Source organism: Budorcas taxicolor, chromosome 4 (assembly GCF_023091745.1).
Source record: "Budorcas taxicolor isolate Tak-1 chromosome 4, Takin1.1, whole genome shotgun sequence".
NCBI lineage: Eukaryota > Metazoa > Chordata > Mammalia > Artiodactyla > Bovidae > Budorcas > Budorcas taxicolor.
In genome coordinates this window covers 98,787,628-98,810,823 of record NC_068913.1, presented here as the reverse complement: position 1 = coordinate 98,810,823, position 23,196 = coordinate 98,787,628, and the positions used below count along the sequence as shown (strand labels likewise).

Below are 23,196 nucleotides of genomic sequence, written 5' to 3'. Positions count from 1 at the left end.
AACCACAGACTTTTTTCAAAGCTACACGCAGTCAGTTTGCCATCTTTATGGGGCTTTGCAGGATTTCCTCCCCACCATCTGCAGAAGGAAACATGCCAAGCATTTGACATCGTTCACATTTACTAGTACAACTACCACCAAGGAAAAATGTCGGGGCTGAGAGACTATCTTCTTGGGCATCAGCTATCACTGTAACACATCACCACACATCAGGGACAATTCAGAAAACCGAAAGGGTTACTGAAATGAAGATGAGAGCAAACTGGGTCTCTAAGCGGGTTTCGGTTCCTATGTTCATTTTCAGAAAAAATATCTGTAAAAGGAAACACCCTCTGCCATGTTTTGCCTCCACATCCAAAATTCATCCTCTAGATGTAAACTGGGCTGAATGACATTTACCTTTAGTCAAAAATTTCTTGCATAAGAGCACTCTGAGAGGACAAAACCATTCAAGTTTTGTTTGTGCTTTGGGGTTTCTGTATGTGCAGCATTTTTAAAGTCTTTATTGAATGTTACAATACTGCTTCTGTTTTATGTTCTTTTATCTGGAAGCATGTGGAATCTTACTTCCCCAACCAGGCATTGAACCCACACCGCCTGGATCGGAAGTGCAGAGTCTTAACCACTGGACCACCACAGAAGTCCTTAAAGTGTTTTGTTTTTTAGTTAGAGAAAAGGAAAGCAGCAATAATAGCCACTAATATCTAGAGAGGCTGCACATTTTATAGAAACTATGTTCAATCCACAGAACCACCCACTGGACTGGATCCTGTTAACATACTTCCTCTCCCTTTGCACAGATGCCATAGCTGAGATTTAACACGGTAAATTTGCCCCATCTCACACAATGAGTGTAAGGGCTAGGGTGTGCATGTATGCTCACTGGCTCACTTGTGTCCGACTCTTTGCAACCCCATGGACTGTAGCCCACCAGACTCCTCTGTCCATGGAATTTCCCAGGTAAGAATACGGGAGTGGGTTGCATTTTCTACTCCAGGGCACCTTCCCGACCCAGGGATCACACCCGAGCCTCTTGCCTTTCCTCCAGTGGCAAGTGGATTCTTCACCGCTGTGCCACCTGGGAAGCCTAAGGCAGAGTACAGGAATTCAAAACCCACATCAGTCTGTTTCCAGGTTACACTCCTATCTCTTACAGATTTGTGGGCTACTCTGCAATCAAACTGTTTGGGTTGGAATCCACCGCTGCTGCCCACGTGACCTCGGTCACAGTCCACCTATAAAATGGAGATAGTAAGCATACCTTCCTTATAGGGTTGCGGGTGAGAATTGGATGAAATTAAACAAGGCCTGGCATATCGCTAGCACTCCATAGAAAAGGGTGGTGGCTGCCATTGTTGTAGTGATAGTAGTGACTGCAGTAAACGCAGTAGCAGTTTTCCAATGTCACAGAAAGGGCATCCTTTAGAGACAAAGGTTCAGATTTCCTCACCCCCAAATACTGGATCATTAGGCACTGGGAATGAGGTCTGACCTCCCTTTCACTTTACTCCTCCTTAATGTCAAAAACTGTGAAGAGTCGGAGACTTTATTCTACTTAGAAGCTAACGAGTTAGCCTGCCACAGTTTCGTGGATGCCGGGAGAAGTCACAAAACTCCTGGGTGGGTCAGAAGCCAGGGGCTTCATTAGTCATAGCACAGCAAGCGGCAAGAGCATCAGCATGTTTGTAACAGACTCCTTGCCCCCAAGTTCCACGGGCAGTGGGAAGATGGGCCCAGATGGATGCCTGCTGAGTTGCTGAACAGGACTCTGAGCTTTGAAAACTGAAGTTTTTACACTAAACAGTAAACATGCCTGCCATTTGCTCTGGAGGGAAGATTTTCTGTACCTTCTCAACAGGTCAAACAAACATCCTTAAGAGTCTGTTAAAACAAAGGGCACCCACACTTCGCTCGCAAGAATCTCAGAAACATAACCTTCCCAAGCAGAACTGTCCCTCAACAAAAATGAAATCTGATTGGGTTCCTCCAGGGACTGCATGGTGTCGAGCAATAGTCGACCATCAACAAAGACTCATTTCCAACCTGTTTTCAACAAAATGAGGCCAGAAAGACAGCACCTCACACAATAAATATCTGCAAAATGAGTGAATGATAGACCATAAGAGCAGACTAATTCTAGGGAGAGAGTCCCCACATATGCTACTGAAACCCAGAGAATTTCAGTGTGGGATTATCCTACTGAAGTGGGTCACTTGACCTGAACTGAGAGCAGGATGGAAGAGAAGGCTTGTGATTGAGCTCACCCTGCCAGCCAGGTCAGGAACCTCTCCTTGGCCTGCTAAGCCTCTGGGTAAAGAAAAGATCACTCGCTCACAAACCCACTCCCCACAATTCTGAACTGTTCTACTTCTTACAAGGTCTTTCATTAAAACAAAATCCTCCCCTTCGTAATTTCTACCCATTGATGCTGAGGGGGAAAAAGTGAAAGTGTTATTCGCGCAGTCGCGCTGGAGTCTGTGACCCCATGGACTGTAGCCCGCCAGGCTCCTCTGCCCATGGGATTCTCCAGGAAAAAATACTGGAAGGGGTTGCCACTTCCTTCTTCAGGCTGCTGCTGCTAAGTCGCTTCAGTCGTGTCCGACTCTGTGTGACCCCATAGACGGCAGCCCACCAGGCTCCCCCGTCCCTGGGATTCTCCAGGCAAGAACACTGGAGTGGGTTGCATTTCCTTCTCCAACGCATGAAAGTGAAAAGTGAAAGAGAAGTCGCTCAGTCGTGTCTGACTCTTCGCGACCCCATGGACTGCAGCCCACCAGGCTCCTCCATCAGTGGGATTTGCCAGGCAAGAGTACTGGAGTGGGGTGCCATTGCCTTCTCCATCCTTCTTCAGGGGACCTTCCCAACGCGGGGACAGACGATTCTTTACCCACTGATCCTAGTTCTGCCTTTTTCAGTAACTTAAGTCTATTCCCTCTTTCATGGAGTCTCTCTTGAAACAGTAAAGGGCTCTTTAATACTTTCTCACGTTCAACAGCTCCAGTTTCTTCATCCACTTCTTCCACAGCATGGAAGCCCACCAGCCTTCTTAATTTCTTCTGAAGTCCCCTCGAAAGCGAGTGACACTCACACATAGGACTTCCTGCGTTACTCTCTGTGGTTTATATATACTAACTTATTTCAGACAACCACCTGTGAGGGAGGTGCCATTGTTCTCTTTTTACATATGAGGAGTCAGAGTTGTGCGTTTGAGGCACAGAACTTTTAAGTTGCAGAGCCAGGCCTCAAACCTGGATAGTCTGGTCCTTAGAACGTTCCCCTACCCTACCCCTCAAGATGTGGTACTCACAACTGACACAACACACTCCTAGTATAGCGTGACCATCCAAACATAAAGGGGTTTTATAGCCCATAAATTAGAGCACTCTATTTCTAACAATGTAACCTAAAACTACATAGCATTTTTGTAAATACTGAGTCCAAAAATGATCCAAGATCCTTTTGACAGTAACTGCTGACAATCCAGCTTTCACTCTTCCTCTGCTTAGGAGATGTGAAAACTAAAAGCACAGATTTACATGACTTCCTGGGTCCCACCATTTTGGGTAAAGAAGATCAAAGTGTGGCACAGAATATAAGCTACTGATTATCGATTATACAAACAATGAAGTGGTTATTTTATACACACAGTTTAAGGTAACACTCAAAATGGTCCTGCGAGACAGTATCATCACCTTTTTACAAGTCAGGAATCAAGGGAACAGAGAGGTAAAGCAGCTTGCACAAATGTACACAGCTAACATCAGAAATGAAAGCGGAGAATAACGTCAAAATCCATGGCCTTCCCACTAGGCATGTTATGAAACCTACCTTTCCTGGCTTCAGCCACTGGGCTGCAGGACTGCACCCTAATCGAGCTACAGTCCACATGTGGAGAGAGGGGCGGACAGCCAAGAGATGTCAGGAGGGCACGCGGCAGCTTTTTTAGTATTAACAGTAGTATTAACAGTAACAGTCTTGAATGTGAACAGAAGGTTTAAAAAGCATGACCTAAAAGAAGCCATGGAACAGAGGAGAAACTACTTGAAGCTGCCATCCCAAGATGCTTTCAAGATACGGAATCACTCTTCAGAACTTTTTCCATTCCTATCTCAAAGTCATTATGCTTTTCAAACTATTGCTAAGTTCATGAGAGTCGCTCAGTCATGTCCAACTCTTTGTGACCCAATGGGCTATCCAGTCCATGGAGGGGCATAAAAGCATAGATTTCAGTTAAACTGGACACACACATTTCTGGATCACTAAGAATTTTTCATTAAGACAGCTCTGGCATTTGCATGATGAATTATATCACTGGCTGTGACTCATTAATCCCAGGAAAGAATTTATTAATTAATCCCAGGAAGGAATTTATTTCCCCAGTGGACCTCAAGGACCATGGTACCTATACTAAGCTACAAGAAATATGTACATTAAATGATTCTAGCGAATTCATAGCCATCAGCTCCAAGCAAGCCCTATAAACAAGCATAAAAACCCAGGGTAAATAACTGCAGATCTAAAACCAAGTTTGATACCAGCTTCTGTATTTCAGGGTAGCCAGTCAAGTGTTTTGAAAGGAAAATAACTAGTCACCATAACTGGCTCTTTCAATGGAGCAATTTTGTTTTCACTTTGGACTTAATAGAGTAATGGTGTCCAGACAAGAGAAAGTACACAAAAGTCGATATTACTCTTAAAAAAGACAAAGGAAAGATCAAATATTTTAAAAAGCGTGTCTATGAAAATAGGGTTAGTCACCCAAAGGTAACCCATCACTCAAGAGAAACAATAACTTCCTGTCAAAGACAGAATAAGAGGGTGCAAAAAAAATCTAGAATTCTACCATCAGGAATACAGCAGAAGTGTCTTACTACACTGACCAAATGTCAAACATGAGGCATCTTGTGAAACTTTCAAGCTCTTTGACCTTGGGCAAGTCACTTAACATGTCTGGGCCTGTTTCTTTCCTTGTCAAACAGACAGGATCATAAGAGAACCTGCCCCACCACATTATCATGAGGATTGGAGAAGCGTGTGAATGCACTTTGTAAAATATAAAGTGCCCTCAATGCGTGGGTGGAAACATTATTAGCAATGAAATAAATCATTTGTGAATCACAACACTGTTAGCCCCAACCCCCTAAAGCTTCCCCGATAGAAAATGCCTGAGGATATTTATGAACTGAGATCAGACCTTCTCTCTGTATTCTTATGGTGCCTGGCACATTAAGTGCTTAGGCAAAGCTAAATAATGAGTAGCAGCAAAATGCAGGATCTGACGGGGTCATGGAGGGTTGTTTCCTGCCTTAAGAAACAACTGCAGCTAGATTATCTCACACAAAGAAATGCCTGTTCAGAAATCTAGAGGAAAGGGCCAACAAGGGTTACCTTGACCCTGTTTAGTCCATTCAGTCACTGAACAAACAGCTCTGACACACCCACAACTTAGCAGGCAAGGCTGTTAAGTGGCTAGAGATAGAGCTGTCAATAAAACCAGTCCCTCCCTCATGAAGCTCACAGTCTGGTCTAGTGGGGGAAAGCAGGCAACCCATGGAGGCCGGGAGAGCATGGGAGGAGCTATGGAAAAGTGAAGGCAGGGCATAACGGAGACTCTCACACAGGGAGGCCGGAATGGGCTCTCAGATCAAGAGGGCATTTGAGGGGCTTCCCGGGTAGCTCAGTGGTGAGGAATCCACCTGCTAACGCAGATGACGCGAGTTCGACCCCTGGTCCAGGAAGATGCCACAGAGCAGCTAAGCCTGTGCACCACAACAACTGCGCCTGTGCTCTAGAGCCCGGCAGCCCCAACTCCCGAAGCCCTGGCACCCCTGAGTCCATGCTCAGCAGCAAGAGACGCCACCGCAACGGGAAGCCTCCACACTGCAACTAGAGAGTGGTCCCTGCTTCACAACTAGAGGAAAGCCCACACAGCAATGAAGACCTAGGAGGACACGCAAAAAAAAATTTTAATTAGGAAAAAAAATAAAAACAACAGACTTGACAGTGCGGGAAGGAGAGAGTGAGACAAGTTGACAGCAGCATGGAAACACGTATCACCATGTGTAAACTAGACAGCCAGCGGGAATGTGCTGTAAGATGCAGGGAGCCCAAAGCTGGTGCTCGTGACAACCTCGAGGGGTGGGGTGGGAGGTGGGAGGGAGGGGACACATGTATACCCATGGCTGATTCATGGTGATGTACAGCAGAAATGAACACAATACTGTAAAGCAATCTTCCTTCAATTAAAAATAATTTTTTTAATTTTGAATCAAAAAAATAAAAAGATGGCATTTGAACAGAGCTTTCTAGAAAACTGGGAGGGGGGAGTGAGCAGACGTTAACTACCTGGGAACGCTGATTCCAGAGACCGCAGTAGACGCACAGATCCTGGGGGAGGACATGGTTGGCCTGTTACAGGAATGAGGAATGGCCAAGAAGCCAATACGGCTTCAGAGAGGCGAGGAAGTGATATGAGACAAGGTCAGGGAGGAGGCTGGGGGCCAGATCAGGACAGCCTTTCAGGCTCTTACTCCAAAGTGTTCTCTCAAGTCACCTGAGAGTTAGCACCAAGGCAAAGAATGACAGCTTTCAAACAGCAGTTAATGGCGAACAATCGGTAACAATAATCACTTTCAAGTTTCATTTCAATTCTATTGCATTTCTTTCCAAAAAAGATCTGAGACGGTTAGTACAAGAATCTGGACAATAGAAACAAGAAAGGGGAGCTAGTTAAAGAGACGTAGAACAACGTCATATAAGCGTAAAACAGGTATGCAGGTCATATGGACAAATGTAGTGTGTATGAAATGGAGCCCCCAATTCAACTTTGAGGTTCCTAGCAGCAGATGCAAAAAGGGAAACCTAGCCAGTAATTCTCATTCTTAAAAAGCCAGATTCCAGTTCCTCCAAGGAAGCAAACTTTAATACTAAACTCTTCAAAAAAATTCATTTAGAACAAGGAGGCATTATATAATACGGTGAACAATGTCCTCAACAACCTTCTAGAAACAGTAACAAATCTTACATGGCCATTTCTTATAAGTTCCTCCAAGAACGTAACATTAAAATACAACTAAGACCTAAAAGATTTTTTCAAGACCCTGAATATGGTCCAGAGCATTAAGCTTTCCAGCGATTTTCATCTAAGAAGGGAATTTAGGGAATTTAAAGGACTAAGTGAATCAAATTATGTTTCATTAATTTCCGCCTTTGAGCAAGCCTTTTGATAGTTCAAGTTAACCAGACAGTAATTCTCTGAAGAGAGTCCCCAGTACGAGTATTTGGTATTAAGGGCCAATAGAGGACTATTAAACATTGCAAGACAGAAAAGCAGGCAGTAAGGCTGACAACCCATTGTAAAAAGTTTGCCTGACCAGGGCTCTTGCCTGCTTCTCAACATTGCCAGATTGTCACTCTGTAAGCATTTTAGGATATTTTAACAAATAAGAGTGCCCAGAGTACCACATATTATGGACTGAATTGTGACGCCGACACATACATACATACATACATACACACACACACACACACACACACACACACACACACACACACACACACACACACACACACACCACCAAGCACCACCAAAGTCATTATGTTGAAGCCCTAACATAACTGCATTTGGAGGCAGGGCCTAGAAGGCAGGTCATAAAGATTACATCAGGTCATACATGCAGGGTCTTCATGGGATGGAACTGGCGTCCTTATAAAGAGAGGAAGAAACACCAAAGAGCCCTCTCCCTCTCCACGCACTCACAGAGGAAGGGCCGTCTGAGGACCCAAGGAGAAGGTGGCCATCTCCCAGACAAGAAGAGGCCTCAACAGTCACCCAGCCCTGACTGTACCGTCATCTTAGACTTCTAGTCTCCTAGAAGACAGACTAGGAGATTCTAGTCTCCCAGTTGCCCAGTCTGTGGTATTTTGTTACAGCTGCCTGAGCAGACAAGTACACCACCCTGTAAAACACAAGCAGTGTTATTCTGCTTGGGTAAAATCTCAAGGCAGATGTTATCAGTTACCCCCCACTTAACCACAGCAACACAGATTCTTCCACGAGAAGAGTCAGCTGCCTGATAAGAGTCTCAGATAACTGAATTAATTAACCTGCTATAAGAAATATTTAACATCATACACCTGAATTTTGGTGACACCTGCAGTATAATTAGCATTAAGTCAGGCTTTCTGAAAACAGTTAATACGCTTAATTTTCTACTAAGGGCATTCCTTGTCGGCATCCAGTGACCTCTCCTCCAGGAATAATAAAGATTAACGGAACAATTAATGGAAATCCCTTCAAGCAACTCAGAAAAACTAATTACAAGTAAGGCTCCACATATCCAGAAATAACTTACCGGGACGCTACAGCTCTACACAGCAAAACCCACAGTAAAATCAAACCTCTTCAGTGATCCCCATTCTGGGAAGTACTCAACGGGACTCACAATAGACACACTAGATGTCACTGAGCCCCTGCATTTTTTTCCCCCACTCATCAAGCACCTGAATCCCTCCATCAGTACAGCCTTCTCTCATTAGGCCAATTCTTACAAATTTTTTAAATTGCATCACGGAAAGAGAAGACAAGGAGTCATCCTTACAACGTTCTAACATTTTTTAAGCCCCAAACTGAGAATTGGTAAATGCTCAGACATTCAAGGGTAAACTAATTTTTGAACCTCAATCCAAGCAGGAAGAAAACAATTTACTGATCTTTCTAGAACATAATATTCTTTATTATTGGCCCCAGAGTAAGGGAAAAAAAAAGTCTAGAGTTGACATGATTCTTGAAATTGTGAACTCTGTTTTCTTCTAGTTAAAATGCTTTTAACTAGAAGATATTAAGCAGCATTATTAGATCCACTTAGCCCTTATTTCAAGGGCTTCCCTGGTAGCTCAGCAGTGAAGAATCTGCTTGCAATACCGGAGACCACCTGCAATACAGGAGACATAAGTTTCATCCCTGGGTCAAGAAGATTCACTGGAGAAGGAAATAGCACCCCACTCCAATATTCTTGCCTGGGAAATCCCATGGACAGAGGAGCCTGGCAGGCTACAGTCCATGGGGTCGCAAAGAGTACATGACTTAGCAACTAAGCCACCACCACCACAGCCCTTATTTCAAAGTGTGAATCAGATTTTCTTTTCCTCGAAAATAACATTAATAACAGCCAACCTAAGACACACCTGATAGTTAACATATACCTATTATGTCAGGAAGGGCACTCAGTACAGTTCTGAGTAACACTGCTGCTGCTGCTACTGACTGCTAAGTTGCTTCAGTCGTTTCCAACTCTGTGCGGCCCCATAGACGGCAGCCCACCAGGCTCCCCCGTCCCTGGGATTCTCCAGGCAAGAACACTGGAGTGGGTTGCCATGTCCTTCTTCAATGCAGGAAAGTGAAAGTGAAGTCGCTCAGTCATGTCCAACTCTTAGCAACCCCATGGACTGCAGCCTACCAGGCTCCTCCGTCCATGAGATTTTCCAGGCAAGAGTACTGGAGTGGGGTGCCATTGCTTTCTCTGCTGAGTAACATTAAGTACAAACTAAAGTGATGGAAAGAGAGGTTACTAAGACTATGAACTTGAACCAAACAAGTTTCAAACTGGTCTTCAAAGCCTGTTATGTGAGGCAGCGTCCTTTGATAAGATGAATCTCCCAAGGCTTCCAACGAACTGTGAAAACGAGAGACCCTCATCCTAATTCTGAGTTTTGTCAGAAAAAAAGATCACACATTAAATACATGTGATGTGTATCACCATATAATCACATAAGACATGACGTCGTCACTCAAAGCATAACCAAATGTAACACTTTTAAATCGGATTTTATTATATTCAATTAGACACTGCAACTACTTCTTAATTACGTTTTATTAGATCCCACAAAATACAAGACAATCCCACCCCGACTGATGGAGATTCACAATGACAAGTTCCTCTGAAAAAATTTTCTGAGGCATAAAAACCCCTTAATTCACTCCAAAGAAACTCTCTTCATATCAAGTGACAGTAAACAATTTCTGCTTTAAAGTCAATTGAAAATTCACGGGCGTCTTGCTTCAGACAGCACTTAGGGCCAATTACCACACCCGACACATGCAGTTTTTTGTATTTCAATTAATTCGGTTATATAACCCTCACTTCTGGGGACCAAAAACAGTAAACTTGTAGCCAACAGAGAAGGCCATTACCAACATTAAGTAGAATCACTCTTAACAAAGCCTGCAAGTCAAGGGTTGACAAAGTCAACTTAAAATCTCCCCTACCCTTAGTGAACCAAACTCCACCTCTCTTCCACCCCCACTTTAAGCATCACATCCTTAAAGCATCGTCTTCAGTCATCTCATTTTTCACCTCCAGTGGAATGCCTTTGTTAGTACAACACAGTACGGTATTTGATCATTTTAAACGTGTAGGCTATTTCCTAATGAGGAGTTTCTCGTGAATTCCTCAGAAACAGTGTTTTATTTATTTATATTAACGTATATGTTTATATTAACATATTATACGCTGATAGGCTAGTTTGGAAATTCTGGGTTACACAAATTGAAGCAGGTTTCGTAACCACATTCATTTTCAGGAGACTTTAATATGTTAATGTTCAAGGTGCCTCTGGAAGGGAGTGTTTGGGTGGGGACGGAGTGAACAGAACATGAATATATTATGTAGCATTTCTGCAATTTATTAACCTACAGAACCTTGTCATTCCCACCAATCCCCACCCCCCGTCTCCCCAGCATATATATTATACACATACATGTTCATGTTTACGGAAATTTTCAAAACACGAACAGAAATTAAGGAGCTCATCAAACTCAGCTTCAAAAATCAGCAGCACATTCCCATCATGTTTTGTCTATACCCTCACTGGCTCTAACCTTCTTCTGTATTATTTTGAAGCAAATCCTAGACATGGTATTTTACTGGTTTATTTCAGTAAGTATCTCTTAAGAATAGTACTTTTCAAAAGATAGCCATACCATTATCTCAGCTAAAAACAAGTTAACAACACTACCTGGTTTCTTGTATCTTACTTTCCCAACTTACATCTTTAAGGGCTACTCAAAACTTTGATGAGTAGTGGAATCACCTGAGACTCCTATAAAACAGCAGATTCGGGTCAAGTGGTTCAGGTGGTACCGAAGATTCTGCATTTCTAACAAGCTCTTAAGCGATATTCTGAGTGTAAAACACTGTTTCTCGTAATATTCAGTGCAATGATAGTAAGTTTAGACAGCAAGTTTCCAATGGAAAAAAACACCTGAATTACATGCCACTGTATTTTTTGAAAGGGTTTTATAAAAATTTTTTAAAGAATAAGTAAAAGTCATTAAAGGTTCTAAAGGTTCTCCTAAGGATCTTGAAATACGTTTCTTACCATGTCAACTGATACACAATTTTCCCTTATAACTTCCTGTTAAATGGGGGCTCCCTGGTTTTTCAAGGTGAAAAACACAAAGGACTGGCTACCATAAAGACCAAGGTCATAACTCATTCCATAGCTAGAAAGCCATTAACAAAAATGTAAGGAACAGCAGAGTATAAGACCAGAGGGAGCAGAGCTCACCACTGCAAACCGAAAAACGCCAGCACAAGCTGAAACACCCCAGTGAAAACAAAAAAACCACCACCAACAGAAACATCGTAAGTACTATGCCGTCTGAAGAAAATACATTTACTAGCCACACTAGACCTCAGGTTAACAAACAATACCATCACAGGTATCAAATAAAAAAACTATATTTTCAAAAATAAACATATAAACAGATACAAACTAGGTCCAAGGCATTTCTAAGAGTTCTGAAGGAAAAGCTCCTGAAAAAGAACTATATGAAGTTAATTTTAACTAAACACTCCACAAAATACTGCAAAATCAGAAAGACCATCAGTGCTGAGGTACCTAGTTCACTTTCAGGCTACAACTTTTTTTAGAGCATCTTATGCTTCCTCTTTGAGCACAGACAACCCAAAATTTGGATTCAGGAAAATTAACCTTTCGAGATTTTTTTTTTTAATATGAAGCACTGATAGACTTCTGCTCCAGGACTGGTTGAAATCAATCATAGGAAACAGATTTACCTTCCCATCCGAAACAACAAACAAAAGATTTCAAAACCTTGGACATGAAAGCTGCTGGAGTTTGCTGAGCACGGTCCTGGAGAAGAGAGAGCTAACCAGAGCACCCTGGAGACCTGTGGAGAAGCTTCCTAGAGTCTTCCCCCATGCATGTGTGGCAGAAAACGACTCCAGGCCACAATAAGAACCACCTGAAAGTACTTGCAAGAACAATGATCTGGAATCACACAGCCAGAGTGAAAAATCCCACCACTCACAGAGCACTATCTAGGTGGAGTACGAAGAAGGATTCTGCCACAGTCTGAGATAAAACTGCCCTGAACTAAATGCTGCTTGGCTCCTGGTTGTTGTTTACTCACTAAGTCGCATCTGACTCTTGCAACCCCATGGACTGGAGTCCACCAGGCTCCTCTGTCCATGGGATTTCCCAGGCAAGAATACTGGAGTGGGCTGCCACTTCCTTCTCTAGGGGATCTTCCCGAGCTGGGGATTGAACCCCTGACTCCTGCATTGCAGGTGGACTCTTTACTGCTGAACCACAGGGGGGAAGCCAATTAGCAAAATCTAGAACAGGGCCTCAAAGGGCTACACTGTTTCTGAATAAGTTAACCACATCCCAGAAAACAATGCTCACGAATATTTATGGGAAAACAAAGATATCCAACATGAGTACATAACAAGGTAAAAATCACAAAGTCTAGCATCCAAGAAGTGCAAGGCATATGAGGGGAGGGGAGACTAATCATCTGAAACGAACCCCAAAATGATGACATGATAAAACTAGTAAACAAGAACACTTAAAGAGTTAACCTATATTCCATATGTTCAAGAAACTACAGGAAAGACTGAAAATATTTTTTTTAAGACCCAAATTAAATCTCTGAACGAGCAAAACCACAATCTAATAAAAATTACATTACATGGAATTAACCTCAGTATGGGAATTGCAGAAAAGATTAATAACATTTAACACACAGCAAGAGAAACCATATCCAAAAAAAAAGGAAACCCACCTACGGAAAAAAAGACCAAAAAATAAAGAGAAAGACAGCATCAGTACTCAGGGAGCTGTGGGACGACAGGAAGTGTCTTAAACTACTTAGAGGTAAATCTGACAGACAACACGTGGACTTACACTTGAAATCTACAAAGAAACTGCGGAGAGGAATTGAGTGAAGAGAGATAATACTGTTTACGGATCAGAAGACATATTGTTGAGGTCAATTCTCCCATATGAATCAGGACATTCAAAAAAATCCTAACCAAAATCCCAGTGGGTTTATTTTAGAAACTGACTGGCTAATTTGGACATGGAAATGCAAAGAACCTAGAAGAGCCAAAATTAACTTTCAAAAAGTAGAAGAGAGCTGGAAAGCTTATGTTACCTGTCTGCAAGACTTACAAAGGCAGGAATCAGGACTGCGCAGCACTGTCATTAAGATAAACAGACCAGAGGGTCAAAAAATAGATCCACACTGGCCACCCGATTTTCGATAAAGGTACAAAAGAAATTCAAGGGAAAAAAAATAGTCCTTTAAACAAGTGGTGTTGGGAACAACAGGGTATCCTTACAAAAAAGCTGAACTGGAAAAAAAATTAACAAGGATGCCGGGCGTGTCTATCTTGACATGGGTACTGATTACAAAAGCAAAAATTGTCATATAGTTAATATGTGTGCACTTTACTATATGTATATATACCCTAAAAATGGAGACAGTAAAGTTATAAGTTTAACACACAGAGTATGATATCATAATCATTTTTTTTTACTATTTCTATCTATTCATCCAACATTTCATACAGAGAGATAGACACACAGAGAAAGGGAGAGACAGAGATCTGAAAATAGGTTCAGCTAATACTAATGACGATAACTTAAGGAAATAAGTTTGGAATAATATTTTTTTACTTTCATCTGCAGTTTTCTGCATTTCCATTGTTTGATTACTTTACAATGAGTATGTACCATTTTTATAACAATGCAATGATTTTTAAAAGCTTAAAGAAAATTTATTAACAACGGTTAATTCTAGGTGAAGAGAATATGAGTAATTTATATTTCTCTATCATTTTCTATATTTTTTAATCCCCCCAGTTAAATATTTATACAAATACAAAGATATAATATTTATACCATTTTTGTTATGCTAAAAATATGTTAACTTTGTTATAACTACAACTATTAAACCTCTGTATGTACCTGGACAGGATCTACATGAAAACCTTAAAAACAACAACAGTATTTTGAGAAACAGGAGTTTTAGACAATGTTTCTCTTTATTTTTTTTAACAAGTTTGTGTGATACAATTTTTATAAAGAAAATGGGAAAAGTTGCAATGACAAGCATGCATAAAAAGAGAACAGAAAGCACAGAAAGTTGGTGAAGACCTCACATATATACAACAATGGAGAAAAGATCATCTTTTCAACAAATGGTGTGAGAACTGAACATTCACAACAAAAATCAGTCTAGACAGAGATCTTATAGCTTTCACAAAAATTAACTCAAAATGAATATGAGATCTAAATATCAAACACCTAGAAGTTAGCAAAGAAGAAAACTGAGATGGCCTGGGGTACAGCAGTTGACTTTTTAGCTAAATCAATGACATGATCCATGAAAGAAACAAGTGACAGCTGGATTTTACTACGATGAAAAACTTCTGCTGATCATATCACCCAACATTAAACAGCCTGGATGGGAGAGGAGGTTGGAGAAGGGTGGTGGTGGTGGTGTAGTTGCTCAGTCGTGTCCAACCATTTGTGACCAAATGGACTGTGACCCGCCAGGTTCCTCTGTCCATGGGGTTTTCCAGGCAAGAATACTGGAGCGGGTTGCCATGCCCTCCTCCAGGGGATCTTCAAAACCCAGGGATCGAATCTAGGTCTCCCACATTGCAGATGGATTCTTTACCATCTCAGACACCAGGGAAGCTCAAGAATACTGGAGTGGATTGCCAAGCCCTCCTCCAAGGGATCTTCCCAACCCAGGGATCAAACCCAGGTCTGCCGGCATTGCAGGCAGATTCTTGACCGCTGAGCCACGAGTGAAGCTGACAATCTCCAGGGCTCTGCTCCAGTGACCTTTCCTGCCACAGTGTGTGTCATGGACCTCAAAGCTCTTTGTTCAAAGCTCTAACCAAAACGTGGACTCCTGCAGCAAAGTGTACTTTGAATTAAATACAGGGGTGACCAAAATACTCTGAAGAGGAAGGGGCTTTATCAGGGGTCTACAATAAACGATTTTCTAAGGGTCTGAAATTCCAACTTCTGTGAAGACATAAAAGTTGATGACAGTGTGCTCCTCTTACTGCCTTCAGACCTCCCTGCCATCTGTAAGCAGTGTCTGTCCACAAAAGCTCTGCTCTGAGGTTTCAAGGAGGGCTCCTCCAGTCACAGCTGAAGTTTGTCTTCCCAATTAAGCCGGCTATTAAAGGCCAACTTATAAAAAGAAGAGAGTCAACACTTAATTGGGAAGTAAATCACCTAACAGTAAGTGGTAGACACATTTCCCAATTAAAAATCTGACAAGACCTCACAAAAATAAAATAGCATCTCCAAAATGCCATCTTGCTTGTTTCCGGTTTAGAAAGGCTGCCTGCCCCAACTTCACACCAAGCAAAAGGTTAGGGGAAAAAGATCAATAGAAAAATAGGAAATGCTGTGTCTGCGTGTGTCTGTAAAACTTTCCCAACTGTACATCAGCAGGTAATCAGGTCCACCCGATTACTTTCATTTTAAAGGGTCAGGGGCAAGACTTAAAAAGCTGTGGTTAATAGCAGCTTCCAAAACCAATCCTAAACACTCTGTCTCCTCATCAAAGCCCCGCCTCACGAAAGAACAATCCCTTTTGTTAAACCCCAAAGTCCACCCTCTGAATCATCTGGCCATCCTGAAATGGTTTTTTTCAGTATTTTGTAAATGGTAAAGAATTGCACTTATGAGTCTCAAAGCACTTAAATAACCCATCCACCAAATGTAACCCCTCTATTACAATTACACTGTATTTTTTTACATCATTTTGATTTTTAAATGCCTTAAAGTGATGCACTATCACACTAGCAAAATAGTCACCGTTTAATTACTTGGTACCATGGCTGCAAATAGTGATGAGCCTTGGGTATTCCCCATGTCTGTTCTGACACTGTCCTCAGGTCAAACCCTCATCCACCTACAGTCTTTTTCCAGTTAAAAGGTGCTTCTAACAATAAATGGTGTTCCAACTAATAGGAATAGTACGAGAATATAAAGCGCTATGTTAATACATAATGGAGCACAGAAATGATACTTTTTACATATCAGAGCAGGAGAACTGAAGGAGAATTTTTAACATTCACTATTCAAAAGAGGAAAACAACTGCTCAGTGATAGAAAAAGATAAAGCTAAACTAATCAAACTCTTCAAAGGACAATGGACTCTATCACTCACAAGCCATTTATTTTGTGACAAACTGACAGGTCCAAGGAAGCCTGAAAGAGAACTGGCGTGTACCAGAGACATCTTCAGGGATGTTCAGATTTTATAAACATGAGTCTAAAATGGTTTTCCTCTTTGAGGCTTGTTGCCAAAGCAACCAGGAAAGCTACAGTCTTTAAGGGAGAATTTGAAAAGAGGTTAAGGATAAGAGGAGGTAATCAAAGTTTCATGTGAGGAATTTACAATCATGAATACAATGTTCAAGAAGAGTAACAGGAAGAATACAAATTGAACAGATAGACAAAGCAGCAACTTAGGAGTCACAGAACAATCTACTAACAAGAGATACAAATCCTCATTCTTTTTATTCCCATTTTATTGAGATATACATGACATACAACATTGTAATTATTTAAGGTATACAACATAATGATTTGAGATATACGTATACTGCAAAATGATTATCCCAATAAGTTAGCATCCATCACCACTAATTTTTCCTTGTGATGAGAACTTTTAAGAGCTACTCTCTTATCAACTACTTTCCTCTCTGCTCTTCCCTCAATTACGCCCCCGAAACTCCCCCATCCCAAATACCAGAGTAAAACTACCATTTTCCTCTCATTCGCTGCTATTATTTATGAAATGGAAACCACTGGCTGTTTCAGAGCACATCAGGGATGAGACAAGGAATTAGCAACACCCAAATCTTCACTCCAACACCAAAATTTTCCTGTGACTCACAGAAATGTTGAAATACTCTGAGACCAGTAACATCCAGTCTTAAGGTCCTACGTAACCATGAACTCCAATCCTTACTAACCTCGCCCAGGATGCTGGATCTGGACACTCCAATATAGCATGCTGGTAACAGATTATAATAACGTAAAAATGTTATTCAAGCGATCTGAGGTGGCCAAGGATAGGGAAGAAAAATGATTTAACAATATACAACAGAAGTCAGAGTAAAAAATGTCCAGGTCCAAATCACAGTGGTAATGTGAAGGTAACAGAGAGAAATAAGAGACACATGGACAACCACCAAATCATATTCCATAACACCCAGCAGATTCCCCCTGAAGAACATATAGGCACAGTCAACCAAAGGCAACATATGTTTCCAATCAGTATCAGTTAAAAAAAAAAAGCTTTAGTTTGATATAAAGGTTTTTTTCAAATATAGGCCATTTTGGGTAAACTTAAATGACTTTTAAGAAAACTGATATACAAAAAAAAGAAAAGAAATAAGCAAAGACTACAAAATCATAAATACCTGAGAAGGCACATTTGTATATACCGCTATCTTCCCTAATCCCCACTCCACTTTTGTTGAAAATAACTGCTCCTTCTAGATTTCCAGCACGTATCATCTGTCTCTTCTAGCCTTATGTCACGTTGTTACTTACATATTTTATCCCTCAAGTAGTCTGTACTCTCAAGGGTACCATCATGTCAAATTCACCTTTGCAAAACTCGGGGCATTCACTCATTCATTCAACAAATATTTACTAACTACATAGTAAGTGCCAGGCTCTGTACAACACACTGACACTAAACTCGTACTGTTTAAACGAATGTTGACTATAAAGCAAAAATAAAAACAAGTTCAAAAAGGAATCCAAATAAATTCATGTATTGTAGTTCCACAGGAATGAAGCTGGGAAACTAAAAATAATCTACTTGGAGTTTTAGTATCATGATAAACATTTACACTACTTGTGTTTTGTCTTGGCAAGACTGGGTCCACAAGAAAACTGCATGTTCTCTGTATGACCTACCAAGTGTATTACATATTTCCATACAGAGAATTATCCTCTTAATCCTAAAGAAAGTTTAGTAATAATGATTCCATATGTCACAATCTTACTTTCAGAGAAGCCTAAATACTCTTGAGATGGGCCTTTATCAGTCCATGATGGGGTGGGCTGTTTTAAAATTTAGATCTGTTCATTCATTCAAATGTCTACTAACTACCAGATACTGTTGAGCCTGGGTTTTTAAAAGGTTATCAGAAGCCCTCCAAAAACTCAACCAGAAGCTTAGCTTAGGTGGAGGAAAGGGGGAGGGAGATGTTTCATTTTATGAAAAATACATGGGTTGAAATTCATATGCTAACAGCATTTTAACGTGTCGTAATACATTTCGTTCAGCTTGCTTTTAGCCACTCCCTATATCATCCTTAGAGGGATTTGAATGAATTCTCCACTCTTACTATAATCTACGTTAAGAAAAAGTGGCCCCTAGAAGGTCGACACTCCTACTCCCACCATACAGAGTCTGGAAAAATGATATGCATAGAGGATAACTTGAATTTTGTTTTGCTTTTTAAGGACTAGATCGGAATACGAAGGCAGAACAAAAATCAGCACGGATGTGTGCCTTCAAATCCACAACTCTTCCAACCAGCTCACGACAGACTCTCGTATTTGAGGCTGAACCATGCACAGGTGGTTGGAGGTGTTCAACGTGTGAAAACAAAATCTGCAATTCGTGTCAGACGTCTCCGGACGTCAGGGCCTGACACCCAGAAGTCCAGGGAACAAGGTGCCTTCCACAGCGAGCGATGCTGAAGACAATGAATCAATACATGTGTGAGTAAGTGGACACACCTGGCTGTCTCTACCAAACCCCAAAGACCGTGCTTTCAGGGCCCGGGGACCCTAGCGGAAAGCTCTGGCAGTAAATTAGACAAACACTGAGAGGCCAGGCTCCTCCCTCTGGCCCAACCCCAGAGAAAAAGTGAGAACTGCGGGGGCCCTTGGGAGGGGCTGGGGGGAGGCAAGGAGGGAAGGGAGGGCTCGGCAGGGTGGAACCCAGCTAACCCTTCTCCCTTCCAAAGCGGAAATCGAGCCGCTGCCCCCTGTCCCCTGCCCCTGCCTCCCGCCTCCCTCACCTGATCACAGAGATGAGCAGCCCCGAGGGGTCTTTGCTTTTGCTGACTGTGCTTCTGTATTTCCCACCAGCTCCTTCTGCCGCCATCTTGGTGCAAGGGGGAGAGCGGGTGGGCTGGAAGGAACCAAGTGTAAACTCTGTAATTGACCTCTCTGGAGAGTGCACCAATGGGAGAGGGGAAGTCCAAAGTCACAGAACTGGATAACCCAATCGCTGAAGAGAGGAGGCGGGACGTAGGAAGTAAGTTTCAGGCCCCCACGCGCGCTCTAAGCACTCTGGGAATTGTAGTTTCCTTCCGCGGTTCCAGGGCGCGCAGGAAAACTAAGCCAGTTGCGATTTGGTGAAATCTTCTAATATCTTCATTTGTATTTATTCTGATCTTGAGTTTTTCCCCCAGTTTTATTGTTTTTAGAATTGTATTAGTTTTTAAATTATATTTATCTGACGATGCCAAAGTGCGTACATGGGGTGTGTAGAGTCTGTCCTTGATGTCTGTATGACAGAAGTTTTTACTTTAAGCACAAGTGGTTTTTTAAAAATCCAATAAAATGAGAAAATGGATAGATACAGAAATTTTTTTCTTTAGTATTATCTAAAACTAAATGCTTATGTATTAGTTTAATGTGTGAATTCAGTTATTTTATTTCCGGACAATTCTAAAAAACATGCAAGGAGTAACACACAAATAGATATTGATAAAGAAAACGGAAAAACCGAAAAGCAAAACTGACCAGCTTGCAGATTCCTTTTCTTCTCAAGCTAAATAAAATATAGCTGGCAATAATGCCCAACTGTGCTTTCTTAACATTTTTACTGGTAAGTTTTCATATGTCCTGCATCTGGCTCAACTGGCTTAGTCATAAATTCAGTAGATGAAATGAACAGAACAAGATTAGCATAAGAATGGAAAGAGCATAAATTGAGGAGGGAAGGTAGTGAGTGGTCTGCTTAGTAGCAGTAGAGATGAAAGAACTTCAGAGATGAATAGAAAGCAGACAGAGAGGTCCTGGAGCTGTGAAATAGCCAGCACAGAGCACCTCCAGTACTTTGATTAGGCAGGTATCAGCTGGCAGAGGTTCACAGTGATTTTATGAAATAACTTGCAGATACACCCACACATGCATATACATATTTTTTTAAGTGTTCATTACCTTCGGCTCAATAATTTCAGTTCTAGGGATTCTGATTCTAGAGAAATAGAGATACAGAACAAAATGTTAAAATTTTTAAAACAACATAGATGTATTAAATAAATTATAGAACATCCACACAAGAATATAACATGTAGCCACTGGAAATCATAATTTTAGTGGTTTTTAATGAAGAAAACATGTTCGTGATGTACTTGCAAAAAGCACGTTATAAAATTAAAGAATGCATGTATGTGAAAAGGGGTAATTGAGCCTAGTGGCTAAGGATGTGGGCAGTAAGAAGGGGAAAAAAAAAATCATCTCAGTTGAAACAGAAAAAGCTTTAGACAGAATCGAAAAACCTTTTAATGATGAAATGCTCAGAAAACTGGAAGTAGAAGGGAATTTATTCAATACGATAAAAGTTGTTCATTAAAAAAAAAACACAGCTAATGCTCAATGGTCAAAAACTTTCCAGCCATGATCAGGTACAAGCCAAAGATGCCCACTTTGCCACTTCTATTCAGTGAAGTACTGAAAAGTCTAGCCAAAACAATTAGGCAAGTAAAAAATAAAAGGCATTCAAATTAGAAAGGAGGAAGTATGTGTAGACAACGTGGTTGACATATGGAAATCCTAAAGAATTTTTTTAAAACTATTAGAGCTAATAAATTAATTCAGCAAGGCTGCAGGATACAATATCAAAACAAAAATATCAATAGTATTTTTAGACACTAGCTATATGAACAATCCAAAAAGGAAATTAACAATTCCATTTACAATAGCATCAAAAAAAGATAAAATATTAAATAATGAATTTAACCAAAGAGATGAAAGACTTACACGGTGAAAACTACAAAACCTTGCTGAAAGAAATTAAAGAAGATGTAAATAAATGGAAAGACATCCTGTGAGCATGGGTTGGAAGAATTAATATCATTAATATGTCAATACTCCCTAAAGCTATCTACAAATTCAGTGCAATCCTTATGAGAATTCCAATAGTCTTTCTGCAGCATTGGAAAACCTGATCCTAAAATTTAAATACAAGGAATTTACTGTATGGCAAGGAACCTCAAAGAGCCAAGAAGAATCTTGAAAAAACTGTGGTATGATATGTGTATATGATTGAGGTATCAACAAAATGTGCTGCTGCTGCTGCTAAGTCTCTTCAGTTGTGTCTGACTCTGTGTGACCCCATAGATGGCAGCCCACCAGGCTCCTCTGTCCCTGGGATTCTCCAGGCAAGAACACTGGAGTGGGTTGCCATTTCCTTCTCTAATAACAAAATGTGACATATCAACATCCAATGGAATATTATTCAACCATAAATGGAAATGAAATACTAAAGCATGATACATCATTAATGAAACTTGAAAACAATATACTAAGCAAAAGAAGCCAGACACAAAAGGCTGCACAGTGTATGATTCCATTTATTAAAAAAAAAAAACAAACACCTAGATTAGAGGAATTCATACAAACAGAAAGAGAGGAGGTGGGAATGGAGAACGACTGCTTTATAGACCCAGGGGTCCTTGTGATTCACTCCCAGCCCTTCACATGCTTGTTAGATTATCTTAGTGTGTGCATGCTCAGTTGTCTCCGACTCTTTGCAACCCCATGAACTGTAGTGCACCAGGCTCCTCTGTCCATGGGACTTTCCAGGCAAGCATGCTGGAGTGAGTTGGCATTTCCTCCTCCAAGGGATCTTCCCGACCCAGGGATCAAACCGGAGTCTCCAGTGTCTTTTGCATCGGCAGGCAGATTTTTTACCACTGTGCCACCAGAGATGCGGACTGTCTTAAGTGAGTTACTTAATCTTTCTGGGCATGATTTTCCTTATCTATAAAGCATATGATTATCGAACGTCTATTAGACAATTATAGTAAAACTGTGACATATACATGATCAGCACTTTGTAAATAGTACATGAACCACAAACTTCCAGATAGTCAAGCTGGATTTAGAAAAGGCAGAGGAACCAGAGATCAAATTGCCAACATTCGCTGGATCATTGAAAAAGCAAGAGAGTTCCAGAAAAACATCTATTTTTGCTTTATTGTCTATGCCAAAGCCTTTGACTGTTCAGTTTAGTTGCTCAGTCGTGTCTGACTCTTTGCAACCCCATGAACCGCAGCACGCCAGACCTCCCTGTCCATCACCAACTCCCGGAGTCCATCCAAACCCATGTCCATTGAGTCAGTGATGTCATCCAACCATCCCATCCTCTGTCGTCCCCTTCTCCTGCCCTCAATCTTTCCCAGCATCAAGGTCTTTTCAAATCAGTCAGCTCTTCATATCAGGTAGCCAAAGTATTGGAGTTTCAGCTTCAACATCAGACCTTCCAATGAATATTCAGGACTAATTTCCTTTAGGATGGACTGGTTGGATCTCCTTGCAGTCCAAGGGACTCTCTACAGTCTTCTACAACATCACAGTTCAAAAGCATCAATTCCTCGGTGCTCAGCTTTCTTTATAGTCCAACTCTCACATCCATACATGACCACTAGAAAAACCATAGCCTTGACTAGACGGAACTTTGTTGGCAAAGTAATGTCTCTACTTTTCAATATGCTGTCTAGGTTGGTCATAACTTTCCTTCCAAGGAGTAAGCACCTTTTAATTTCATGGCTGCAATCACCATCTGCAGTGATTTTGGAGCCCAGAAAAATAAAG

The 23,196-nt window shown here is 41.2% G+C and overlaps 1 protein-coding gene across 1 annotated transcript in view; it reads right to left on the bottom strand.

Moving 5' to 3' along the window:
* EXOC4 (exocyst complex component 4) overlaps nucleotides 1-19,488 on the bottom strand; it is an 816,823-nt gene extending 797,335 nt beyond the window's left edge. Inside the window, exon 1 of the mRNA XM_052638352.1 lies at nucleotides 19,389-19,488. Coding sequence (XP_052494312.1) covers nucleotides 19,389-19,474 — 86 coding nt within the window. The 5' untranslated portion in view covers nucleotides 19,475-19,488. The remainder of the gene's footprint in view (nucleotides 1-19,388) is intronic.
* Nucleotides 19,489-23,196: the final 3,708 nt, after the last annotated feature.